The 18,689-nt window shown below is 52.5% G+C and overlaps 1 protein-coding gene across 2 annotated transcripts in view; it reads left to right on the top strand.

Annotated features, from left to right (window-relative positions):
* Positions 1 to 236: 236 nt before the first annotated feature.
* The window catches only part of MAPKAPK2 (MAPK activated protein kinase 2), a 44,452-nt gene continuing 25,999 nt past the window's right edge, over positions 237 to 18,689 (top strand). Inside the window, exon 1 of one of the 2 annotated variants that reach the window (XM_058701478.1) lies at positions 237 to 748. In XM_058701478.1, the coding sequence (XP_058557461.1) occupies positions 464 to 748 (285 nt within the window). In that variant the 5' untranslated portion in view covers positions 237 to 463. The remainder of the gene's footprint in view (positions 749 to 18,689) is intronic. The other variant, XM_058701479.1, reaches the window with a different exon arrangement.

The following is an 18,689-nucleotide window of genomic DNA, read 5'->3' as shown; positions in this document are numbered from 1 at the left end:
GGCTCGCGTCCTCCCCTTTAAGGCCAGCCCCGCCCCCACGGCCACGCCTTCTTGGCCCCGCCCCGCCTCCCGAAGCCCGGCCCCTCCGACCCTCCCCTTTAAGGACCGGCCCCGGACGCAGACGAGGCTGTGACGCGGCCGCCGGCCCCCGGGCTGGGTACATTGTCGCGCGGCCGCTTCCCCCCGGGCCGGGCCCCCCGCCGTCCCGCGGTCCCCCGAGCGCCAGGCCCCCGGGGGGGGAGGGTGGGAGGGAGGGAGCAGGGCTGGTAGGCGCCAGCGGCGCGCGGCGGGACCCACGGAGCCCCGCGACCCGCCGAGCCTGGAGCCGGGCCGGGGCGGGGAAGCCGGCTCCAGCCCGGAGCAAACTTCGCCGCCGGGCGGGGGGTGGCGGGGACCCCGTCCGGAGTCGGAGGAGGGGGCGGCCGCGGGCCCTCCCGCCTCTGCTCCCGCGTCTCCGGGCACCATGCTGTCCAACTCTCAAGGCCAGACCCCACCGGTGCTGTTTCCCAACCCGCCGCCGCCGCCGCCGCCGCAGCCCCCCGCCCCGGCCCAGCCTCACCCCGCGACCCAGCCGCCGCCGCAGCCCCCGCAGCAGTTTCCCCAGTTCCACGTCAAGTCGAGCCTGCAGATCAAGAAGAACGCCATCATCGACGACTACAAGGTCACCACCCAGGTCCTCGGACTGGGTATCAACGGGAAAGTTTTGCAGATCCTCAACAAGAGGACCCAGGAGAAATTCGCCCTAAAAGTAGGTTCGGGGGCCGGGGGAGGGGAGGACGGGCACAGGCGGGGGAGGGGGGGTGTCCCGGGGACGACCCCCAGCGCTCCGAGCGGCCAAAGCGCACGGTCGCCGGGCGCGATCGCGCGGACCCTGCCCGAACCCGGCGACCGTCCGTCCCGGCCGCGGCGGGGTTGTGGGTCCCGGGCGCCCGAGGGGAGCCAAGTGCGCGGCCGGGGGCGGGCGCGCCGCGGGGAAGGTCAGGTCCGCGCCGACCACGCCGCCCAGACCGAGTTTCCGGTCACCTCCGGGTGTGAGTGGCGGGACCCGAGAGGACTCGTGAGCACTCTGCCATTTTGGGGTTTGAGCGGGATCCAGCCGAGTCGCAACGGTTGGCTTCGGGGCCACTTCTGCTAATTTCACCCTGGCTCGAGGAAGTGATTTTCGAGGCTTGTGGTTCCCCATCCTCTCCTCCCTCCTCTCTTTCTTTTTGCGGGCACAAAAGGCCCATTACTCATTGAGCTGGTTGGTCGGTTAGTTTGGAGAAGTCGGATCTCAGAGGTTTATTTAGCCTCGCTCCTTATTTGGGAGCCGGAATGTGTGATTTCACTTCCCTGGGCCTCCCGAGTGCGGCCATGCCGCCTTGGGGCGCGCCGGCCCGGGAGGTGCCAGCCTGGAGATTCCGCGGGGACACCGCCCCCCGGGCGCGGGGGAGGGACTGTTTTGATCCGAGAGCAGGCCCCCTCCTACCTTCAGTGTCTGTGAGGCTCCAGATGGGAGGCCAGCAGGCTCCGGCGCGATGTCTGCTGTTTCCATAGCTCCATTGATCATTGTGAAACCGGGTGTCTAAACCACGGCTTGGCCCGGTGCTGATTCCGCAAATCAGGGATGGCCACTTGAGCCCTGGACGTGGGCGATTGGTGGACAGTACGACGGAGCGTTTTCCTTGAGCCGGGGAAACCCAACCTCTTTTTTTTTTTTTTTTTTTTTTTTAAGGGGGGGTGTGGTGGTTTCGGGGGGGGGGTTGGGGAATGAGGAGTTAAGTGAGAATACCTAGTTCAGAAGTTAAACAGAACGGACTTGGAGGCCTGATAAGGTGGGTGGGTCCCCAGTGCAGCGTGAGCCAGTGTTCAGGGTCACTTAAAAAGGTTTCCCCCCTCAGACAGGTTTCAGATCAAACCACATCTCTAAAGGTGACATTACGCCTATTTCCCCTGGGGTGTCTTAATGATTGGAGGAAGAGAAAAATACTTCCTGTGTTATATTTTTCTCTTCCCCCTCATGCCTCCCCTCCTCAGCTAGCTGTATTTCAGCTATTAATACAACTCAGATAGGTGTGATAGGCGGAACTGTTGGAATATATAATCCGATGTAATAAAAGGCTGGCACTTTGCATTCCATGTGCAATTTCCAGATTTTCAGGCCTCTAAAATCATTTTCCTGCTGCTTTCATCCTCTTGGGGGAGAGCTTTCAGCTAGTCCCAACACTGTCAGATTTCTTTGGTTTCTACTCTAAGCTGTTGCTGTGGGCTTTTAGCTGTTGTGACTTAGACCCCTTTCCCCATACAATCAACTGGGGACAGGGAGTAGGAGCTGTGGTTTAAATGTGTCACTGACCTTGGGGAATGGAATTGAGCGAGTGCTGTTTGACCACAGTTAACTTGTACGGGTGAGGAAGCGACAGACACCCTTTCTGAGAGAGTTTTCTATCCCTCCGAGAGGCCATCTGCCCTCACCCATCAGCAGTTTGGGGACGAAGGCTGTTCATTCATTCCCCTGGATAGTTGGAATATTGCATAAAGACTTGAGAACAAAAGCTCTCAACCTCTTTTTATTCTATTTAATGACACATAAAACTCCACTCTAAAATGTTTTAGGGTGGCAATTCAGATTTCTTTTGTAATTCAGATTTCTGCGATTGTAATTAATAGGAGAGAGATTTGGATATGTCCCCCCCGCTTTAGTTTTGAAAGGAAAAATCCCGCAGCATTTTAAATAACACTCATAATGTATCCCTCTTGGGTGGGAAGTGGGTGCAGATTGAAGTCAGTCTGTTTTGACAGGCAGTCTGCTCCCAGATCTTGTAAGTTGGCTCAACTGTTAAATTGCAGATTCCCACACATCTTTATGTAAAAACTTAATAATAGAGGAAGAAAGAAGGTATGAGACATTCAGAGACTGATAGTGTCAACAGCACTTCCATGTCCAAATATTGGCTAAGACATAATTACAGCTTGTAGGGGGAATCTGGCCCAGTGAATCCTGTCTGAGACACACACCAAAGAGATTTCTAGATCTTGAATCTTGGTGAAATTAACCTTCGGTGCCGAGTGGTGAAATGATTTTCAAAACCAGGAGCGTTTTGACTATGAAGCAAGGGGAGGTAGGTGCTGCGGGCTAGGACGGATTGCCCCATCCGTAGGTGCCTGAGGAAAAAGGGATCGGATCTCCACTCTCCACACAGCGTTAGGCCATTCCTGGGGATTCGGGGCAGAAGCTGTGGGGCTGGAGCAGGGCCTCGGATGGGGGTTCTGACCTCTGCTGTTTCTCAGCTCTGAGATTCAATGGGAGGTGGCAGATGCCCAGATGCCCTGCTCGCTCTGTGGTCTGGTGACCTCTTAACCCTCTTAAGTGAAATCAGTGCTTTCCAAAAAAAAAAAAAAAAAAAAAAAAAAAAAAAAAAAAAAAGCAGCCCCAAGCCACCTTGCTGCTTCTCTCCCTGCACCTCAGAGAGCTAACATTTCAGTGCTTTTAGTGCGTGCTGTGACCTTACCTCACCATCTCTCCTGGCTGCTGTTGCTAAGTTCTGAGTCATACCCATACTTCGTCAGAGTCGGAAGGGACTTCAGAGGTCATTGCATCTACCCACCCTCGTCGTGCAGATTTGCGAAAACCAAGGCCCAGAGCAAAGACTTGCTTGAGGTAGTATAGCCACGCGCTTGGCAGAGGCAGGATTAGAACCCCGGATGCCTGACTCCCTGTCTCAGGCCTCTTCCCACTTTGTAACTGCAGTGACGTCAGCAGACTCGGACTTGGGATTGGCTGCTGCTCCAGCCTAGGGAGCTACTCTCTTACCCCCTTGACTGGTGGCAAGGGGGTGCCGGGTGGGTATGTATTACCTCCCCAGCAATAACCCCCAAAGTTGGAAGGGCAGCTTACATACCAACTCAGCAGCTCCATGAGTTTTAAATATGGGTAACAAGCTTTTTAAAAATAATTTTTGTATACCACCCCCTCCCTTTTTAGGGCGTGTTTGATATAAATCTAACGTATTATTTTTTGTATAAGAACATGGGAATTCTATTAACTATTTCTTTGATACAGACGCCTGGTCCCAATCCACTTGTGTAATGGTTGGTTGTATTCCCCGTGGGGTTCCTCAGCTGCATCCTGCTTCTCCGTGTCATGGTGACTCTTGGGTATTAGCTGAACAAATTTAATTAAAGCTGGCACTGTTGTCCCTCTCTGCTGTGTGACTCTGATTAGGTGAAGCACATTATTGCTTTACAAAATATAGAATGTTGTCCTCCCTTATCTCTGTTTATCTTTCCATTGCGTGGATTAGAGAAAACAAGGTCCTGTGATGTCTTCTCCTTTCCTTTCTCCGGTGGTCCTCCTTCCCCAGGTCACCTCGTGACACTGCGGTGTGGCTTCCTTTGTTGTTCTGAGGGGGAGATCATCGGAACTGCCCATGGTTGGTCTGAACACTGTTAGAGGGAACCACCAGATCTCCCACAGCCCCAAAGTACAGGCATCGTCCTCTCCAGCTCACATCATCCTGTATACCTCCCAGGGAGCGGGGAGCAAGATAGGTAGTGTGGCTGCATGAGGGGCAGTGTCCCAAGATGGGGTTCTCTGGATGGAATCACACGGTGAGGAAAGTTTCTTTGACTAATAAATCAGCCTCTTTCATATCCATTGAGGTTATAGGTAGTTAACAGTTTGCTGAGCATCCTATCGTATGCTTACTTGTGTGGAGGAGACAGACCTATAAAGTGCCTTAACATTTAGGGGGCCAAGAAACCGATTTGGAGAAGGCAAAATTAACAAACTTGGTTTGCACGCTCCAGTATGGCAGCCAATACCCATGCATGGCTATTGAAGTTAAAATTAATTAAGCTAAATCAAATTAGAAATCAGTTGCTAGCCACATTGCAAATGTTCAGTAGCCTGCACGTGGTTAATGGCTGCTGAACTGAATAGTGCAGAAGAATATATTCATCCTTGTAGAAGGTTCTACTAGCCTTTGCTGGTCTGGAGGTTAAATCATGTGATTGGGAACAGAAGAGCTTTAGAAGGGAAATCTGGGAGGACCCAAGGAGCCATGGATGGCTCATTGCTGGGCCTCTGAGGTATGAGTAGATCTGACGGAGGGGATGGTGACCCTGGCTCTGAGGGGAGATCAGGTTGGCAGGGAGCATATAGGGCTAGTGGCTCAGAATTGACTCTGACCTAATTTTGTGTTAAAAGCCGGTTTCAAAGTACTTGAGGGGCGTGAAGTAAACGAACAGGCTGTTGTAAAGCAGGGTGACAGATCACTGAGGTTTGGGCTAGGAGGTTCTAGTTTCTGGTTTCAGAGATGCCCTCCCCGTCTTGGGGCCTTGGTCCCTGTTTACTGCACCAGGGCTCTTGGTGTCCACTGAGGCAGGATCAAAGTTGGGTCGGCTCATGGTCCTTTTTCACTTGTAAATTCCGGGCTTTGATGGAGTTGAAAATAATCTCCAGCTAAGATCTGGGGTCAGTAGCTGATGGAAGTGGAAGGAAGAGCAGCCCCCAGGCCTTGAGACCAGATATCAGTGGGTGCCTGGGAATTGAAGGGGCTCCTTTTCAGGAGGATGAAGGCACTGGTACTCATGATTAAGATGTTTTGACTGCTTGGGCCCAGAGGAGTTGGCCCATCATCCATTGATGATTCCCTTAAGAAGCAGGTGCAGGGATCCAGGGAGAGACCTGGAGGAGCCAAGATTCAGGACTGCAGACTTGATCCCTGCCCAGATCCTGGGGTTGGAGGAGGGGCCAAAGCTCCTGTCACCCGCAAATCCCAGGGATGTTTGGCGGCCTTGCCAGGAGGAATGTCAGCCACAGGCGGGGAAGGACAGGGCATCTGCATTTGAGTCCCTTCCACGATTCCCAAGAGGCCCTCGCATGTTCTGAGTCAGGACTCTTCCCTACTGGTTTGAGGTCCTCTCTTCTGCTGCAGGCCCTTCAAAGTCATGTGGGGTCTCATTTCTCCTCTCTTCCCTGGTCTGCAGTGGTGCTTCAGGGTCCAAGAGGGAGGTGGGCGGGCAGGGCACGGTTGGTGTCTGCTGTGTTCCAAGGTGCTGCAAGTGCTCTTGGTAATGGTTTAAGGCCCGGTGGTACAGAGACCCACACATCATTGCACCTTACTGCTGACACTCCCCGGCATCTTTCTTGACTCCTTCCATCCCACCAGAGCGGGAGGCTAGGCCCGTCCGGAGGGGTTCAGTGGTCGGTCCAAGGCCTTACCTGGCATCAGCATCAGGCACACAGTTCCCCAGGACCTGCTCTGAGTCTGGGTTTCTTTGGTTTTTTGGTGGCTAGAGGGAGTAGCGCTGGGAGTATAGACCTGGCAGCACAAAACTGAGCTCTTGGCACTAGGTCTTCCTACGTAGGTCACCTCATAAATGGGGACATTGGTAAAGAGAAGGGGCCACGCCACTGGGCGGCTTGATGTAAACCAGGTATGTGACCCACATCGGACTTTGTACCCTCTCTGGTCTTGAGAGGAATACTGATATTTTGTATTTTAAGATGTATACAGATGCATATTTTTAGAGAAGAGCCTGTTATTATTTGTTATGTGTCGGATGGGAAAGCCAAACATGGGGTCCAGGCTATATGCTCTGCTAACTGGGCATGTGTCCTGCAGTAAGTCAGTTAAATTTTCCAGGTTTGGGTGCCCATGGCAGAGGTCAGGCTACCCATCGCTCCTGAGCACTGGCATTGGTGGGTAGCGGAAGGCTGTGCCGGGGGCAAGAGGCCAAGAGCTGGCCGGATGGCTTGCTGACCAGCCCCGTGTCTGACCATCAGCAGCATCTGAACCAGAGTGGATGCCCCTGGTGTGGCCTTGATGGCTCCAGGGTAGCCTGTGCCCAGTTAATTAACAGTCCTCCCTGACCAACCGTCACTTCTTTTGTGTGAAGACGTGGAAAGTGTGTGGAAAGTGTTGCACCTCGCTCCTCGGCAGAGAGGATGGGCCAGATAACTCAGTGGGATGTGAATCTGTTCTTGCCTTGAAGTTAGAAGAATCTTAGCGTAGCGGTGTCTCCAGGCGGAGATGCGGAATTCTTTTGTGTTCCCTGTCTGCAACTTCTTCCCCACTTGAGGTGTGGGGCCAGACGTGGCCGCTGTGATCGGTTGTGCGGGCTGGGCCCTGCACAGGGGCACCAGCTGAGGGAGGAAGTGAGGGCTGCAGTCTAACCTACCGCTCTCTAGTCAGCCTTCGCGTTGGCTTGTGGCTGGGTCCATCCACATGGGTGCCTTCTTGTAATTCACCCAAACATACGGTGTGGGCTGGGGACTGTCCTGGGATGAGAGCTGGGGACTGATTCCTAAAGCTGACGAGGAAATTAGGATTTGCATCCAGGTACCATTCAGCAACCCCCTAGGGCTGGGTAAGACTGGAAATCAGAAGTCTAAGGAAGCAGGAGGAGAGAGGGATGCCTGGTGAGGTCTGTTCTCTTTCTTCTTCTTCCTGCTCACTAAATGCTAAAACAGTCGTTTCAGCCCTGGAGCTTCGGACCATGGCGTCCTGTGCTCTAGGCCATCATATGTGGCTGGATCCAGGAAGAAGAGACAAAGTGGAAAGGGGGATGAGCCTCTGGCAGTGCCCTTTGGGGGGCTTTATTTCCTGATCCAGTAAACATCGCTGTGTGCTAGCTGGCAGGTGGGAGAGGCTGGGACATGCCCCAAGGTCAACCCCCATCAGTAACTCATGTTCCCTCCAAGACGGGCCAAGCTGTGTGTTTATTCTGCTAGGAACATGAGCCGTCCCAAAGGGTCATATGAAAGGGCATCTTACTCTTGAGGGACGTTTCCAGGCATCTCCATGGCCCGTGTCCATCCAGCACTCATCTGGAAGGTGAGGAGTGGTGACCGAAGGCGGAAGCTATGTGGCCACCACTCGAAGCCTTTTCTGTCTCAGACAAGTTGCAGGTGACAAAGGGAGCTGTATGGCTGATGCCTTCTCTCTGCTTGGCTTCTCTCCACTGATTCTTCTTCTGAACCCAAAGCAAAGGTGAAGGGGACCTACTGACAGGTCCCCGCGGGCTCCTCCACCGACCGTCATGCTCTTATGGGGCGCCTTGCCCCCGACCCTTCTGTGGCAGGTGACTGAGTCAGTCATGTTGCTGCCATTGTGACGATCCATGTTATCTCTAGGCTCCCAGCCCACACACTGGATGGACACTTGCAACCTGGCCTCCCGCCCAGGGCCTCGACCTGTTACTCAGCCCCTCCATCCCAACAGCTAAAAATAAACGTGCCGCTGCTGCAGTCCCCCCCACACAGCCCGGCCCTGCTGTCTGCCCCAGGGCTGCCTGCCACACCGCCGAGCCCACTCTCTCTTGTTACTTGTGGTCTCCCCATTTGCCCCCTTCTCTTGTAGCCCGAGCTTGGGAGGTGGTGGGGGGCAACTCACGGTTCTGAGCTCTGGGAGTTAGATACGATACCCGGAGCAGCACCAGGCTCGGTTTGCTCCCAGCGCTCAGAAACGTGAGTTGCCCCCCACCACCTCCCAAGCTCGGGCTACGGGAGAAGGGGCAGTGCGTACAAAGGCTCTGGGGAGCCACCGTGCTTCTTCTTCCCCATGAGGGGAAGGGCTGGGAGGAGGTTGCAGAAGTTCCCCGGGTCAATTAGACTTTCCCCCGTGCTTGCCTCCTGCTCCGGCTTCCTCCAGGCTGCACCGGCAAGCAGGCCTCCCCGCAGAAGGTACACGGAGGCCAGCAGGAGAGCTCTGCCTGAGGCTGCCCCAGGCCCTCACCCCGACTGCCCTGTGACTGAGCTCGCTCCCTGCCCTGGGACTCCTGCCCTGCTGCTGAGCTATATTCTCCACCCCTGCAGTGTGGGGCTTCAGGTTACCACATTCAGAAGTGTGACCTCATCCTGTCGGCTTCCAAGGATAACTGGGCCCTGGCTCTCGGGGCCTCCCTCCTGAGTCAGGCCATGGCCCCTCTGGCCCTCCCAGCTTTGCCACCTGCAGGATGTCACAGAGAGCACGGGTCTCTTCTGCCTCCTGTGAGGGCAGGGGTGGTGCTGATCGGTGTCCACTGAGGTCCATTGAGGTGACCTCTTGCCCTACTGCCTGGGGATCCCAGAGACCTACAGGATGTGAGGAAAGGGGCTCAGGGAGCTGGGGTACCTGCTTAACTGGTAGACACTGGGCAGACTATATCTTTTAGCTTGACTTTGGCACTCTCTTCTTACTGATTTTTCTAATCCTTGGGCAGGTGTTGATACTAACCATGTACAGAAGGATTCTGTGTCTTTTTTCTGGGATTGGGATTTGTTTGGGAGAAGGTGTGTTGGGGGAAGAGTAATAGAAGCTGAGGCAGGTCTGGGGGGCCCTCTGGCTTGACCTAGAGTTACATACTGGACCAGGTCTCCATGGACTGCTTCCTCCCGTCTGTCCCTGCAGGGCCTCATTTCCTCTGCAGGGAGAGATTTATCTGCCAAGGCCCATTGGCTTCTGGAGGGAGGAGTTGGGTGTAAATGGCTAAGAGTTTATTTTTAACTCTGACAGAAGGAGCCCCTGTCCTTGGAGTCACCATACCCTCCCTCTTCTCTGTCCCGGGCCTCCTTCTCTGGCTTCTGTAATTCTTAGAGGAAGGCTTGTAGATTCCAAAGGCCAGGCTTCACAGGAGCTGGGGAAGGGGAGCCTCTCTAAGTGAAGAATCTTCAGGTTGCCCGACAGGCCCGACTTCTATAGAGCCGAGAGCACTGTGGGGGCAGGGGAGTAGAGGGGGAGCCCTGGGCATTGGAGGCCACAACTGTGGAACGCACAGCATCCTAGGAATGCAGGTGGACCGGTGCGGAGGCCACAGGGGCCTTGGAACTTGGAGGACCCTGTCTACTCTGTTGTGCTGGGGAGGGTGGCAGGGACATCTTGTGGCCTTCGTGGTGCCTCTGTGTTTCCAGGCACCCAGGTCTCTGAAAGGCAGAAGGCCACGGGGACAGAGTGAGTGTACCTGGTAGCTTGCTTTGTAAATGCTCATGTTTACAGAAACCCGGAAGCTTTGTTATTCCCTCTGACTGCCGGCCTCCCAAGCGTCACATCCTTTCTTTCCACTAGAGCCCACGTGGGATTCTCAGGGGTTTCCTACCTTCATGTCCCCCTCCCCTGGCAGGGCATTAGTCCCCTGTGCTCCTAGGGAGGAGGACGAGGGGTGAGAGCGCCCTTGACCCTTCTGATTTCGTGGACTTGTTTTTGTTACCTTGCCTTAGATTTTTAAAAAGAACATAAAATTGAGTTAGAGGTGTGTAATTAGAGAAAGAAGGGATGGAGAGTAGGGGGGTGGCGAGGGGGGCAGCCGAAACATTTAGCTGACTCTGAGAACCTCAGGCAGGGAATGAGGGTCTTGCCCCTCTGTCCCTTGGACCACATGGGGGACTACTTTGCCAGCCCTGGTCATGTAGCTTCGTAGTTTCAACCCTTCAGTGGGTCCCCTTTGCCTGGGGAGCACAGGAGATTTTTAGATCCTTCCTTGATCTGACCCCAATCTGGTTTTTGGTTGTGTTTTTTTTGTTTTTTTTTTTTCTGAATGACTGCTATGTTTCAGCTCAAGGGGCTTACATTTGCTCTTTCCTTAATAGGACCCTTCCCCTCCCCCTCCACTGTCACCTTTGCCCGTGGTATGTGTGCCATCTGTTCATCTGTATCTTCTTTGCCTCCCTGCCCCACCCCTGTCTGTATCTACCTACTCCACCCTGTACAAATGCTGCCACCCTCATGAAAGCCTTCACCCTAGAAGTGGGTCTCCCCCACCCTCCCCCGCCAAACTTGCCAAGACACTCCTCCCTTCTATTTCAGTTGAAGACAGTTTCTCCATGTTCAGGGGGCTTTCTAAAGATTGGACTGCAAGTTCCTGAAGACTCACATCTTCATTCTCTATATATTCTCTTACTTCCACGTGAGTCTATGCCCTCATTTAGAAAAATTTCATGGAGTATTTTGGCATCATGCGTTATACCCAGCTGCCTGAAAAAGGTGCGATAACTGAGTAATGGTGGATGCTATCTGCATCGATATAAGGTACGAGTGGTGATCCTCAGGGTGGAGGGGGACGGCCATGGGCGTGGAACAGTATTGGGCTGGGCTCTCTGAGACTAGCCAGGGGTATGGTGAAGCCCCCCGAGTGTCTGTCCCTGCTCTCCCTCCTGTCTGCCAAAAAGCCATTCAGAGCAGAACAGTCTTCTGGGCATCTCTTTTCTCCACACATTCGGATCTGCTGACTCAAGCTGGCACCTTCTGTTTCTGCTAACGGATTTCTCGTTCTCGTAAGGGCCCTGACCACAGTTTCCCATTGATGCCTCTTGTCTTTCTCGTCCCTGCTCCAGCGCCCCTCCTTTTCCGGTTCTACGGAGATGACCCTTCTGCCTCTCAGAATTTTCACTGAGGGAGGGACAGATGTGGAACTAGCCAGCTCTCCTCTGGCTCTTGGCATCTTCTAGTTAGCTCCAGACGAAGCAGAGACACACAGATGTAGTCCAAGGTGATCGTACTGCTGGCTTTGCTCCTGTGTGAGACGAGAACACCAGCGTTGAATACTAGGCTGCCAGGTCTGAGGTCAGAGGTTTGACTCTCCTGGGGCCACTTGACTCCATGCCGCACCGTTGTAGGAGAAACAGAAGGGGACTGGTATCTGAGAGACCTGGCTTGTGTGGTCCTCGGCAGGTCCGAGAACCTGTCTGGGCCTCATTCAGTTTCCTCGTTTGTGAATCTGAGGGCTCAGAGTTGATCTCAGAGGACGCCTGCATCGAATGAAGGGCTTTCTGTAGTGCTGCTTCTGTGACCCCACGGCTGGGAATACTGCCCTGTGCTGGAGGACGTGGGGCAGCCCAGGTTCCAGGCCACAGGGGCCATCCTCTCCGCCCTCACTTTCTGCAGGCCAGCACTCTTTCACCCTTCTCCGGGCTGTAGTATTTTTATTCATTCAGCCGTTCAACCGATGTTTGTAAACATTTATTCTCCTCCATGCCTGCCTCCTGTCTTCCCTGCTGACTGGCCATCAGGAGGCCCAGATGGCAGGATTAGCCTCGACTGGGAGACTAGTCAGGGTCATCCCCTTGGGTTTAGACCCCTTTAATACCTCTGCTATATGAGATGAGAAGAATTTGGAACAATGAGGGCTGATTCTTTCTAGCAGCTTGGACTAGACTCCTGCCTTTCTAAGCAGGATTTGCCTTAGGGTGCCTTCTATCCCTCTGAGATCCAAAGCAACTTACTACTCAAGAAAATTAATTAGCAGTGCTAAGGATGACTCTGCAGCCTCCCTATGGATAGATCGGAACAGCAGATCGACTTTGAAACATATAACAGTCCTCAACCTTCTGCCCCATTCGGCTCACTGTTGAAGGTTTAGCAACCCTGTGAAGGTTTCCCAGATTAATAACAAGTCTTTCTTGAGCAGATACTATGTGGCAAGCGTTGTGTTAGGTGTCTTACCTATATTCTTGTTAATTCCCTATATTAATACTGCCAAGTAAAAGTATTCACAGAATACTTAACATTTTACAGAAGGGGAAATGTGATCAGACATGTTCAGAGCAATGCATTCATTAGCAACCATTTGTTGAGTACCTACTGAGTGCTAAAGATCGTTTTAGGCTCTGGGGATACATGAAGTGTACAAAACAGAAAAACAAAAACAAAAACAACCTGCACAGAGCCTGCATCCTAGTAAGGGGAGACAGACCAACGTAATCAATTAAATGATACAGTTTGACAGATGGTGATAGATACAGTGGCAAAAATGAAGGAGGGAGGAGGCCCTGGAATGCTGAGAATGTGTGTGGCTCAGGGAAGGCTTTCCTGGGAAGGTGGTGTTGCCTGCACTGTGGGAATACTGGGATGGGAGGGGCGGGGGCAGGGGGCAGAAGGAACAGCAGGTTGCAAAGCCCTGAGGCCATTAATGGTGGGAGTGTCTTACGCTGAAACCTGGGCTCCTTTGGCGTTTGCAATATTGCTGAATAGTTCCTCCGTGACTCCCTTATAATCTAGTACTCAGTTGACCTAGCGATTTGTGTTGTATCATCAAATATTTATGGAATGCTTATTTCGTGCAGATCGCCACAATGGTGAGGTGTGGGCCTTGCCTTTGGGAACTTACAGTTCAGAACAGGAGTGAACACCTGTGTGCGTATAAAAAGGATGAATACCCCCCCCCCCCCCCCCACACACACACACACGCACACACAGCAGTCTGGATTGTGCCCTTTCACACACATTCCCATTTGGTAATCTCTGGTAAAGGTAGTACTTCTCTGACGGAGGCAGGCCAGGTGGCCTGATTTCTGGGTTTACACACGAAGAAAGAGGTTCAGGGAGATGGTGGTGGGGACGCGGGTGGAGTCAGGGCAGAGGATACAGAGACACGGGATGGGCCCCTCAGGGTGGAAGGGCTCACTTTTGCCTGGCATGGGCAGAGGACACATCATGGAATCACATCTGTGACAAACCCAGGAGAGGGTACAGATAAAAGTTTGGCCAGTGGGGGGGATTCTAAGGGGAAATGGTGAAGAACTACACTGGGTACTCCTGTCTTCTGTTTGGCTGAGAGGGAAAGAGATGACGTCCTCCCAGGGATCTTTCTGGTAAGAGGAAATGCTCGGTATGGGTGTGGCTGGCTGACCATCCAAGAGAATCAGGGAGGAAAGGGGGAATAAAAAAGAGGGGGCCGGCCTGAGCCTGGGGCAGAGCTTATTTTTATCCTCCTCTGGGCCCTAACGGGACTTCTGTCTCGCTCTGAAGAATTGCCTCCACCCTGTGTTCAGCCTCCCGGTGGAGGAGCAGGCAGGCGGCCTGCCAGGTGATGGGGAGGCTGTCTGTCCCCCAAGCTCTGGCCATCTTTGCTTCTTGACTCTCAGGAGCCCAGAAGTCAGGGCTCGGGATGGAGCTGACTGTTAGCACAGATGGGAAAGTGAAGCAAGGCCTGGGGTTTTTTCCTGAGTGCGTGCGGTGATGAAGGAAGTTGCAACATCATTTTCTTTTTCTTTTCCTTTCCTTTCTTTCTTTCTCTCTCTTTTTTTTTTTTCTTTTTCTAGAAGGGGGAAAACCATCTTCCAGTAAACTTCACAAACAGTATCCAGTCTTCGATGGAAGCCATTGCCCCACCCCCACAGTGCTTTTCGTATTTGATCTTTTCTTCCATCTTTCTCCCCTGTCCTCCCCGCCCCCCCACTGTGGTGTTCCTCTTGGCTGAGAGACCACATCCCTGCGTCAGGCTGGCTACCCAGAGTCTTGCTCGGTGGCCTCTCCTTGACAGGGGGAGCTGTTGAAATACGACAGGTGGTTCCTGATATGCGACAGGTGGCCTCTCCTGCTGTCACATCAGTCTGTTCCTTTGGTATTCCAGAAGGTCGAGGCAGCACTTCTCAGCTCAGGTAACCACACTTTGTGGTAGATTCAGAGCATGTGTGCAGGCAGATGCTGGGCAAAAAGGGCCTAAAATGTGGAAGGCAGGAATCAAGGCTGGAAGACCACACGTGTTAATCTGGAGTCCTCGGTCAGGTTTGAACTTGGCCTTTTACTGTACCTGGGCATGGGTCCAGTTATGTTTGAGAGTATGCAGATGATCTCTTTTGCCTGATGAAAAATACTGAGGTCTGGAAAAGTAGTGGATTTGAGGTTTGCTTTTTGTTTTGTGAGATTCATTTTCTCTCTCTTGGATTTCTGCACCCCAATACAGCCAAAAAGTTGCGGTACAAAATTTGAGAGTCTGGCTCTAGTCGGCCAAGGAGTGTTCTAGGTCATCCCTGAGAATGAGGTCTGCCTGCTCCGAGGAAGCCGGGAGACACCCCACTGCCTGGGCTGGGATGGTGGGCTGCTGGTACCTCTGGGGCTGCTGGTGGTGTTGCTTTCTCGGGCAGGGAAGGGCAGAGTCCTTGGGGTGAGAGTTTTAGTTTGGGCTGTTTGTTCTCTGTACCTGTTGTCTTTGGTACAGCCGACACAGAGCTCCTCCTTTCCTGCTATTTTCTTCGAATTTAACCTCTCTGTCATCAGGTAGCTCACTTCAGGCTGGAAATGAGCTCTGAGAGGCGGTGGTCAAGGGAGTTGGCTTGTTTACCTGGATCCCACAGTGAGTACATAAGCCATCTTTTGCAGGAAGCTGCTGCGGCCAATAGAGTAGCCCCTAGTCATCTGTGGCTATTTCAATTGAATACATAAAATTATAAATCGGTTCCCCTATAGCACTAGCCACCTTTCAAGTCCTTGGTAGTCTCATATAGCTGGTGGCCACTGTATTGGGCAGTGCAGATAGAGAACATTCTATCATCACAGAACATTCTCTTAGATGATGCTGGACTCTGAGGTAATCATTCTACACCCTGGTGAAGATTTATCTGAGCTGAAAAGGGGATTTATGGAAGAGCACAAGGAGAGGTTTGAAGGCCCAGGTGAGAGGGTAAAAAGAAGGTAATCATTTAGAAAGGACCTTACGTAGTATTTACTTTGTCTTGTTTAAGACTATATACCAGCAAATGGCCATCTAGCCCAGTGGCTCTCTAAGTCAGTTGTCAGAATCACCCATAGATAACATTGAAATGTAGAGATTCTTCAAAAATAAATAAGCATTAAAAAAAAGAAAAGTGTTTTTTTTTTGTTTTTTTTTTGTTTTTTCCTAAAGGGGGCACCTGGGTGGCTCAGTCGGCGTCCGATTTCAGCTCAGGTCACGATGTTGCGGTTTGTGGGTTAGAGCCCTGCGTCGGGCTCTGTGCTGACAGCTTAGAGCCTGGAGCCTGCTTCAGATTCTGTGTCTCCTGCCCCTCCCCTGCTTGCATACACGCACATGTGCTCTCTCTCTCTCAAAAATAAATACTAAAAAAGAAGAAAGTTAAAAAAATAAAAATAGAGATTCCTGGCTCCACTCTTTGTATCTTACTGAGTGTGAGACTCTACAGAGGAGAGGTATTCAGGAATGTGTGTTTTCATCTGATGATTATCTGGGTTTGGCCACCACTGATCGATTGACTTTACGCTTCAGTTGCTCTGGTGATGGGGGAGCTTACCCCTTTTCAGGTAAACCTTACCATTGGGGCACCGGAGTGGCTCAGTCGGTTGAGCATCCGACTTCGGCTAGGGTCATGATCTCACAGTTCGTGGGTTCAAGCCCCATGTCAGACTCCCTGCTGTCAGTGCAGAGCCCGCTTTAGATGCTCTGTCCTTCTCTCTCTGCCTGCCCCTGCCCCCCCGCCCACTCTTGCATGCGCTCTCTCAAAAATGAATATTTCAAAAAATAATAAAAATAAATAAACTCCTTGGTTTAAAAAAAAAAAAAAAAAACCTTACCATTAAAAAAATTTGCTGTTGTTAAAGTTCAAAATTTTGTTCCTGGGACTTGTAATATTCCACGGTGCTAGTGGCCTTTTCTGGAGCCTCAGAATGCATCAGTTCCATCTCTTGTATGCAGGCTAATGCAGATATTTGAACACAGCCTGTGACCCAATGTCATGGCACATTTTCAGAGTACTTGACCTGCCAAGGGCCCTGGAGAGATGCAAAGATGTGACGTCATTCCCTGATCCCTCCAATTACCGGGCCTTCCTGAGAGATTGGGGAAAGGTCCATGTCTCAGGGGACCCTGTCAACGGGGAGTCCCAGAGGCTGTCCAGCTGCTGCGGACCATGCATGTCCTCCACCCCTCTGCACACTGATTCATGGGAAAGAGGCCCCGACTCCCCATGGTCAACTCTGCTTCTTGAGGGCACTGATCTGGTTTTCTTCAGAGGCACCAAGAGACTCAGCCATCCATCCATTCCTGGTCAGATAGGACCACAAACATTACTTCTGCTTGGAGACCTTCAGTACCACCACCCTGCCTGGCCCCCAGCATAACGCTCCCACTCCTGACATGGTATTCAAACAAGCTGGCTTTCACCTTCCCTCCCACCCCCACCCCTCGCACACAGACAATCACCCTTTCAGAGATGACTGCTTCCAGTCCGAGTGCGTTCTTACGCTCCCAGATCTTCTGTTGGGCCTTCCTAATGTTCATCCTTTTATATCCTGGTGGAGTTACAGCTAGCCTCTGAGGCTTAGATTTTACCTGCAAACTGCCCCCCCCACCCCCACCCCCAACTCCAGGCAGAATTCCCTTCCCTATGCTAGTGGAAGTTCACACTAGCTGTAGGTCTGCTGTGAATTTGAATTACAGTGGCTCTTGTTTCCTTCCCTGCTAGACTCTGAGCTTGAGGACAAGGACCGTGTCTCATTTGGAGTCCTCCAGTGCAAAGCACAGTGCCAGGTACCGAGCTGAGGTGTTGTGTGTGCCCACAGAAGTGGGCCAGTCTCTTGGCTGTTTTGTCTTTTGGATTCTGAGGAGTCTGCCGCGGGGAGCTGGAGCCCCTTCCGCGCTCCCTTCCCCCGCGCCAGCTTTCTCTCCGCAGTGGCCTCGGGCCCCATCAGCTCTCTTGAGAAAAGTACTGTTTAGCAGCTGATAATTAACAAGCAGGGCTTGGAGCCTTGGCTGCCTCAGAGGCAAAACTGGTATTTAAACAATAAAGTTTTTAAAATCAAGAATTAAAGTGTCAGCTTCAGAAGCAGCGACATCCAAGCAGAAGCCTGCCTGGTTAAGATAAATGGAACGATGAATGGAGCCAAAGGGTTCTCTCTAACCCCGCGGGGGCCCGGGGGGCTTGCGGCCTGGCTGGGGTGCTGTTCTCTCTAGCCCCGCAGGGGTCCGGGGGGGAAGCCGCCTGGCTGGGGTGCTAGAAAGGGAAGCTTCTGTCTCTGCTCTTGGTGTGGGGCCTGGGGCTGCTTCACTAGGAAAGCCTGTCAGCTTGCCTTTCCACTCCCAGTTTCCATAGATCAGACTAATTTTGCCAGGTGGGCAAGAAGAGAAATTTGGAAAAATAGGGTAGGAATTAGGAATAAACTGAGGGCTGTTTCTAAGGTGATAAAAAGCACACTTTTGTTTTTAGAGGCAAGTAGAGACTGTTCAATCCTGCCTCGAGGTGTCTCCTCGTGTTTTCTTCTGATGCTTCGAGGGCTGAGAATAGAGAGCTGACATTGGGGCCTCCTCCCTTCCTAGGTCAGAACCAGGGCATGAGGAATCCCCCAGCCTCCTGCTGTTGCCCAGATACTAACCACAATCGCCATCTCCACTGTTCTAAGAAACATGCATACCAGGAACAGTCCGTGGCTTCAGAACAAGGGCAGCTGCTCAAGAGGCAGAGGCTTCCTGTGTGAGTGTGTGTGTGTGTGTGTGTGTGTGCGCATGCGGGTGGGGTGAGGGGGGGATTGAGGGTACCCTGCAACCTGTCACCAGGGCACCTGCCTCTGTGCCCAGCTGCAGAGCCCGGTGGAAGATGCCTTTTCAGAGTGCATGGTTGTGAGTGAAGCAGGGGCCTCCTGAAGGGTCTCTTCCATAAGTTCACTCCAGGTACGTGGCCAAAATTAGACAAATATTTTTTTAGGGGGGTGAGTACGGAGAGACTACTATCAAATCCAAGAGACGATCTGAGATACACAGTTTGAATATAAAAATACTGGGCTTACTGGGAAATGTTGACGATCTGTGTCCTGTCTGACGCTCCTGTCACCTATCCTTTGGTGTCTGTGGTATTGATACACCCACACCATGTGTGACCCTTATGGTGTGTGGTCTGTGGTCGTACGTTGAGTGCAGTGACCCAGTTACCTGTGTGGACAAATGCAAAACAGTCAGGGTAGTTTAGGAGGAGAACGAAACCCACTGGCTCACCTGGGGTTGAACCCTTGTCCCTGGTGACATAA

The sequence above is a fragment of the Neofelis nebulosa genome, chromosome 15 (genome assembly GCF_028018385.1).
Source record: "Neofelis nebulosa isolate mNeoNeb1 chromosome 15, mNeoNeb1.pri, whole genome shotgun sequence".
Lineage (NCBI taxonomy): Eukaryota > Metazoa > Chordata > Mammalia > Carnivora > Felidae > Neofelis > Neofelis nebulosa.
Note: the sequence above shows the minus strand (reverse complement) of the source record. Positions and strands in the feature narration are given on the sequence as shown.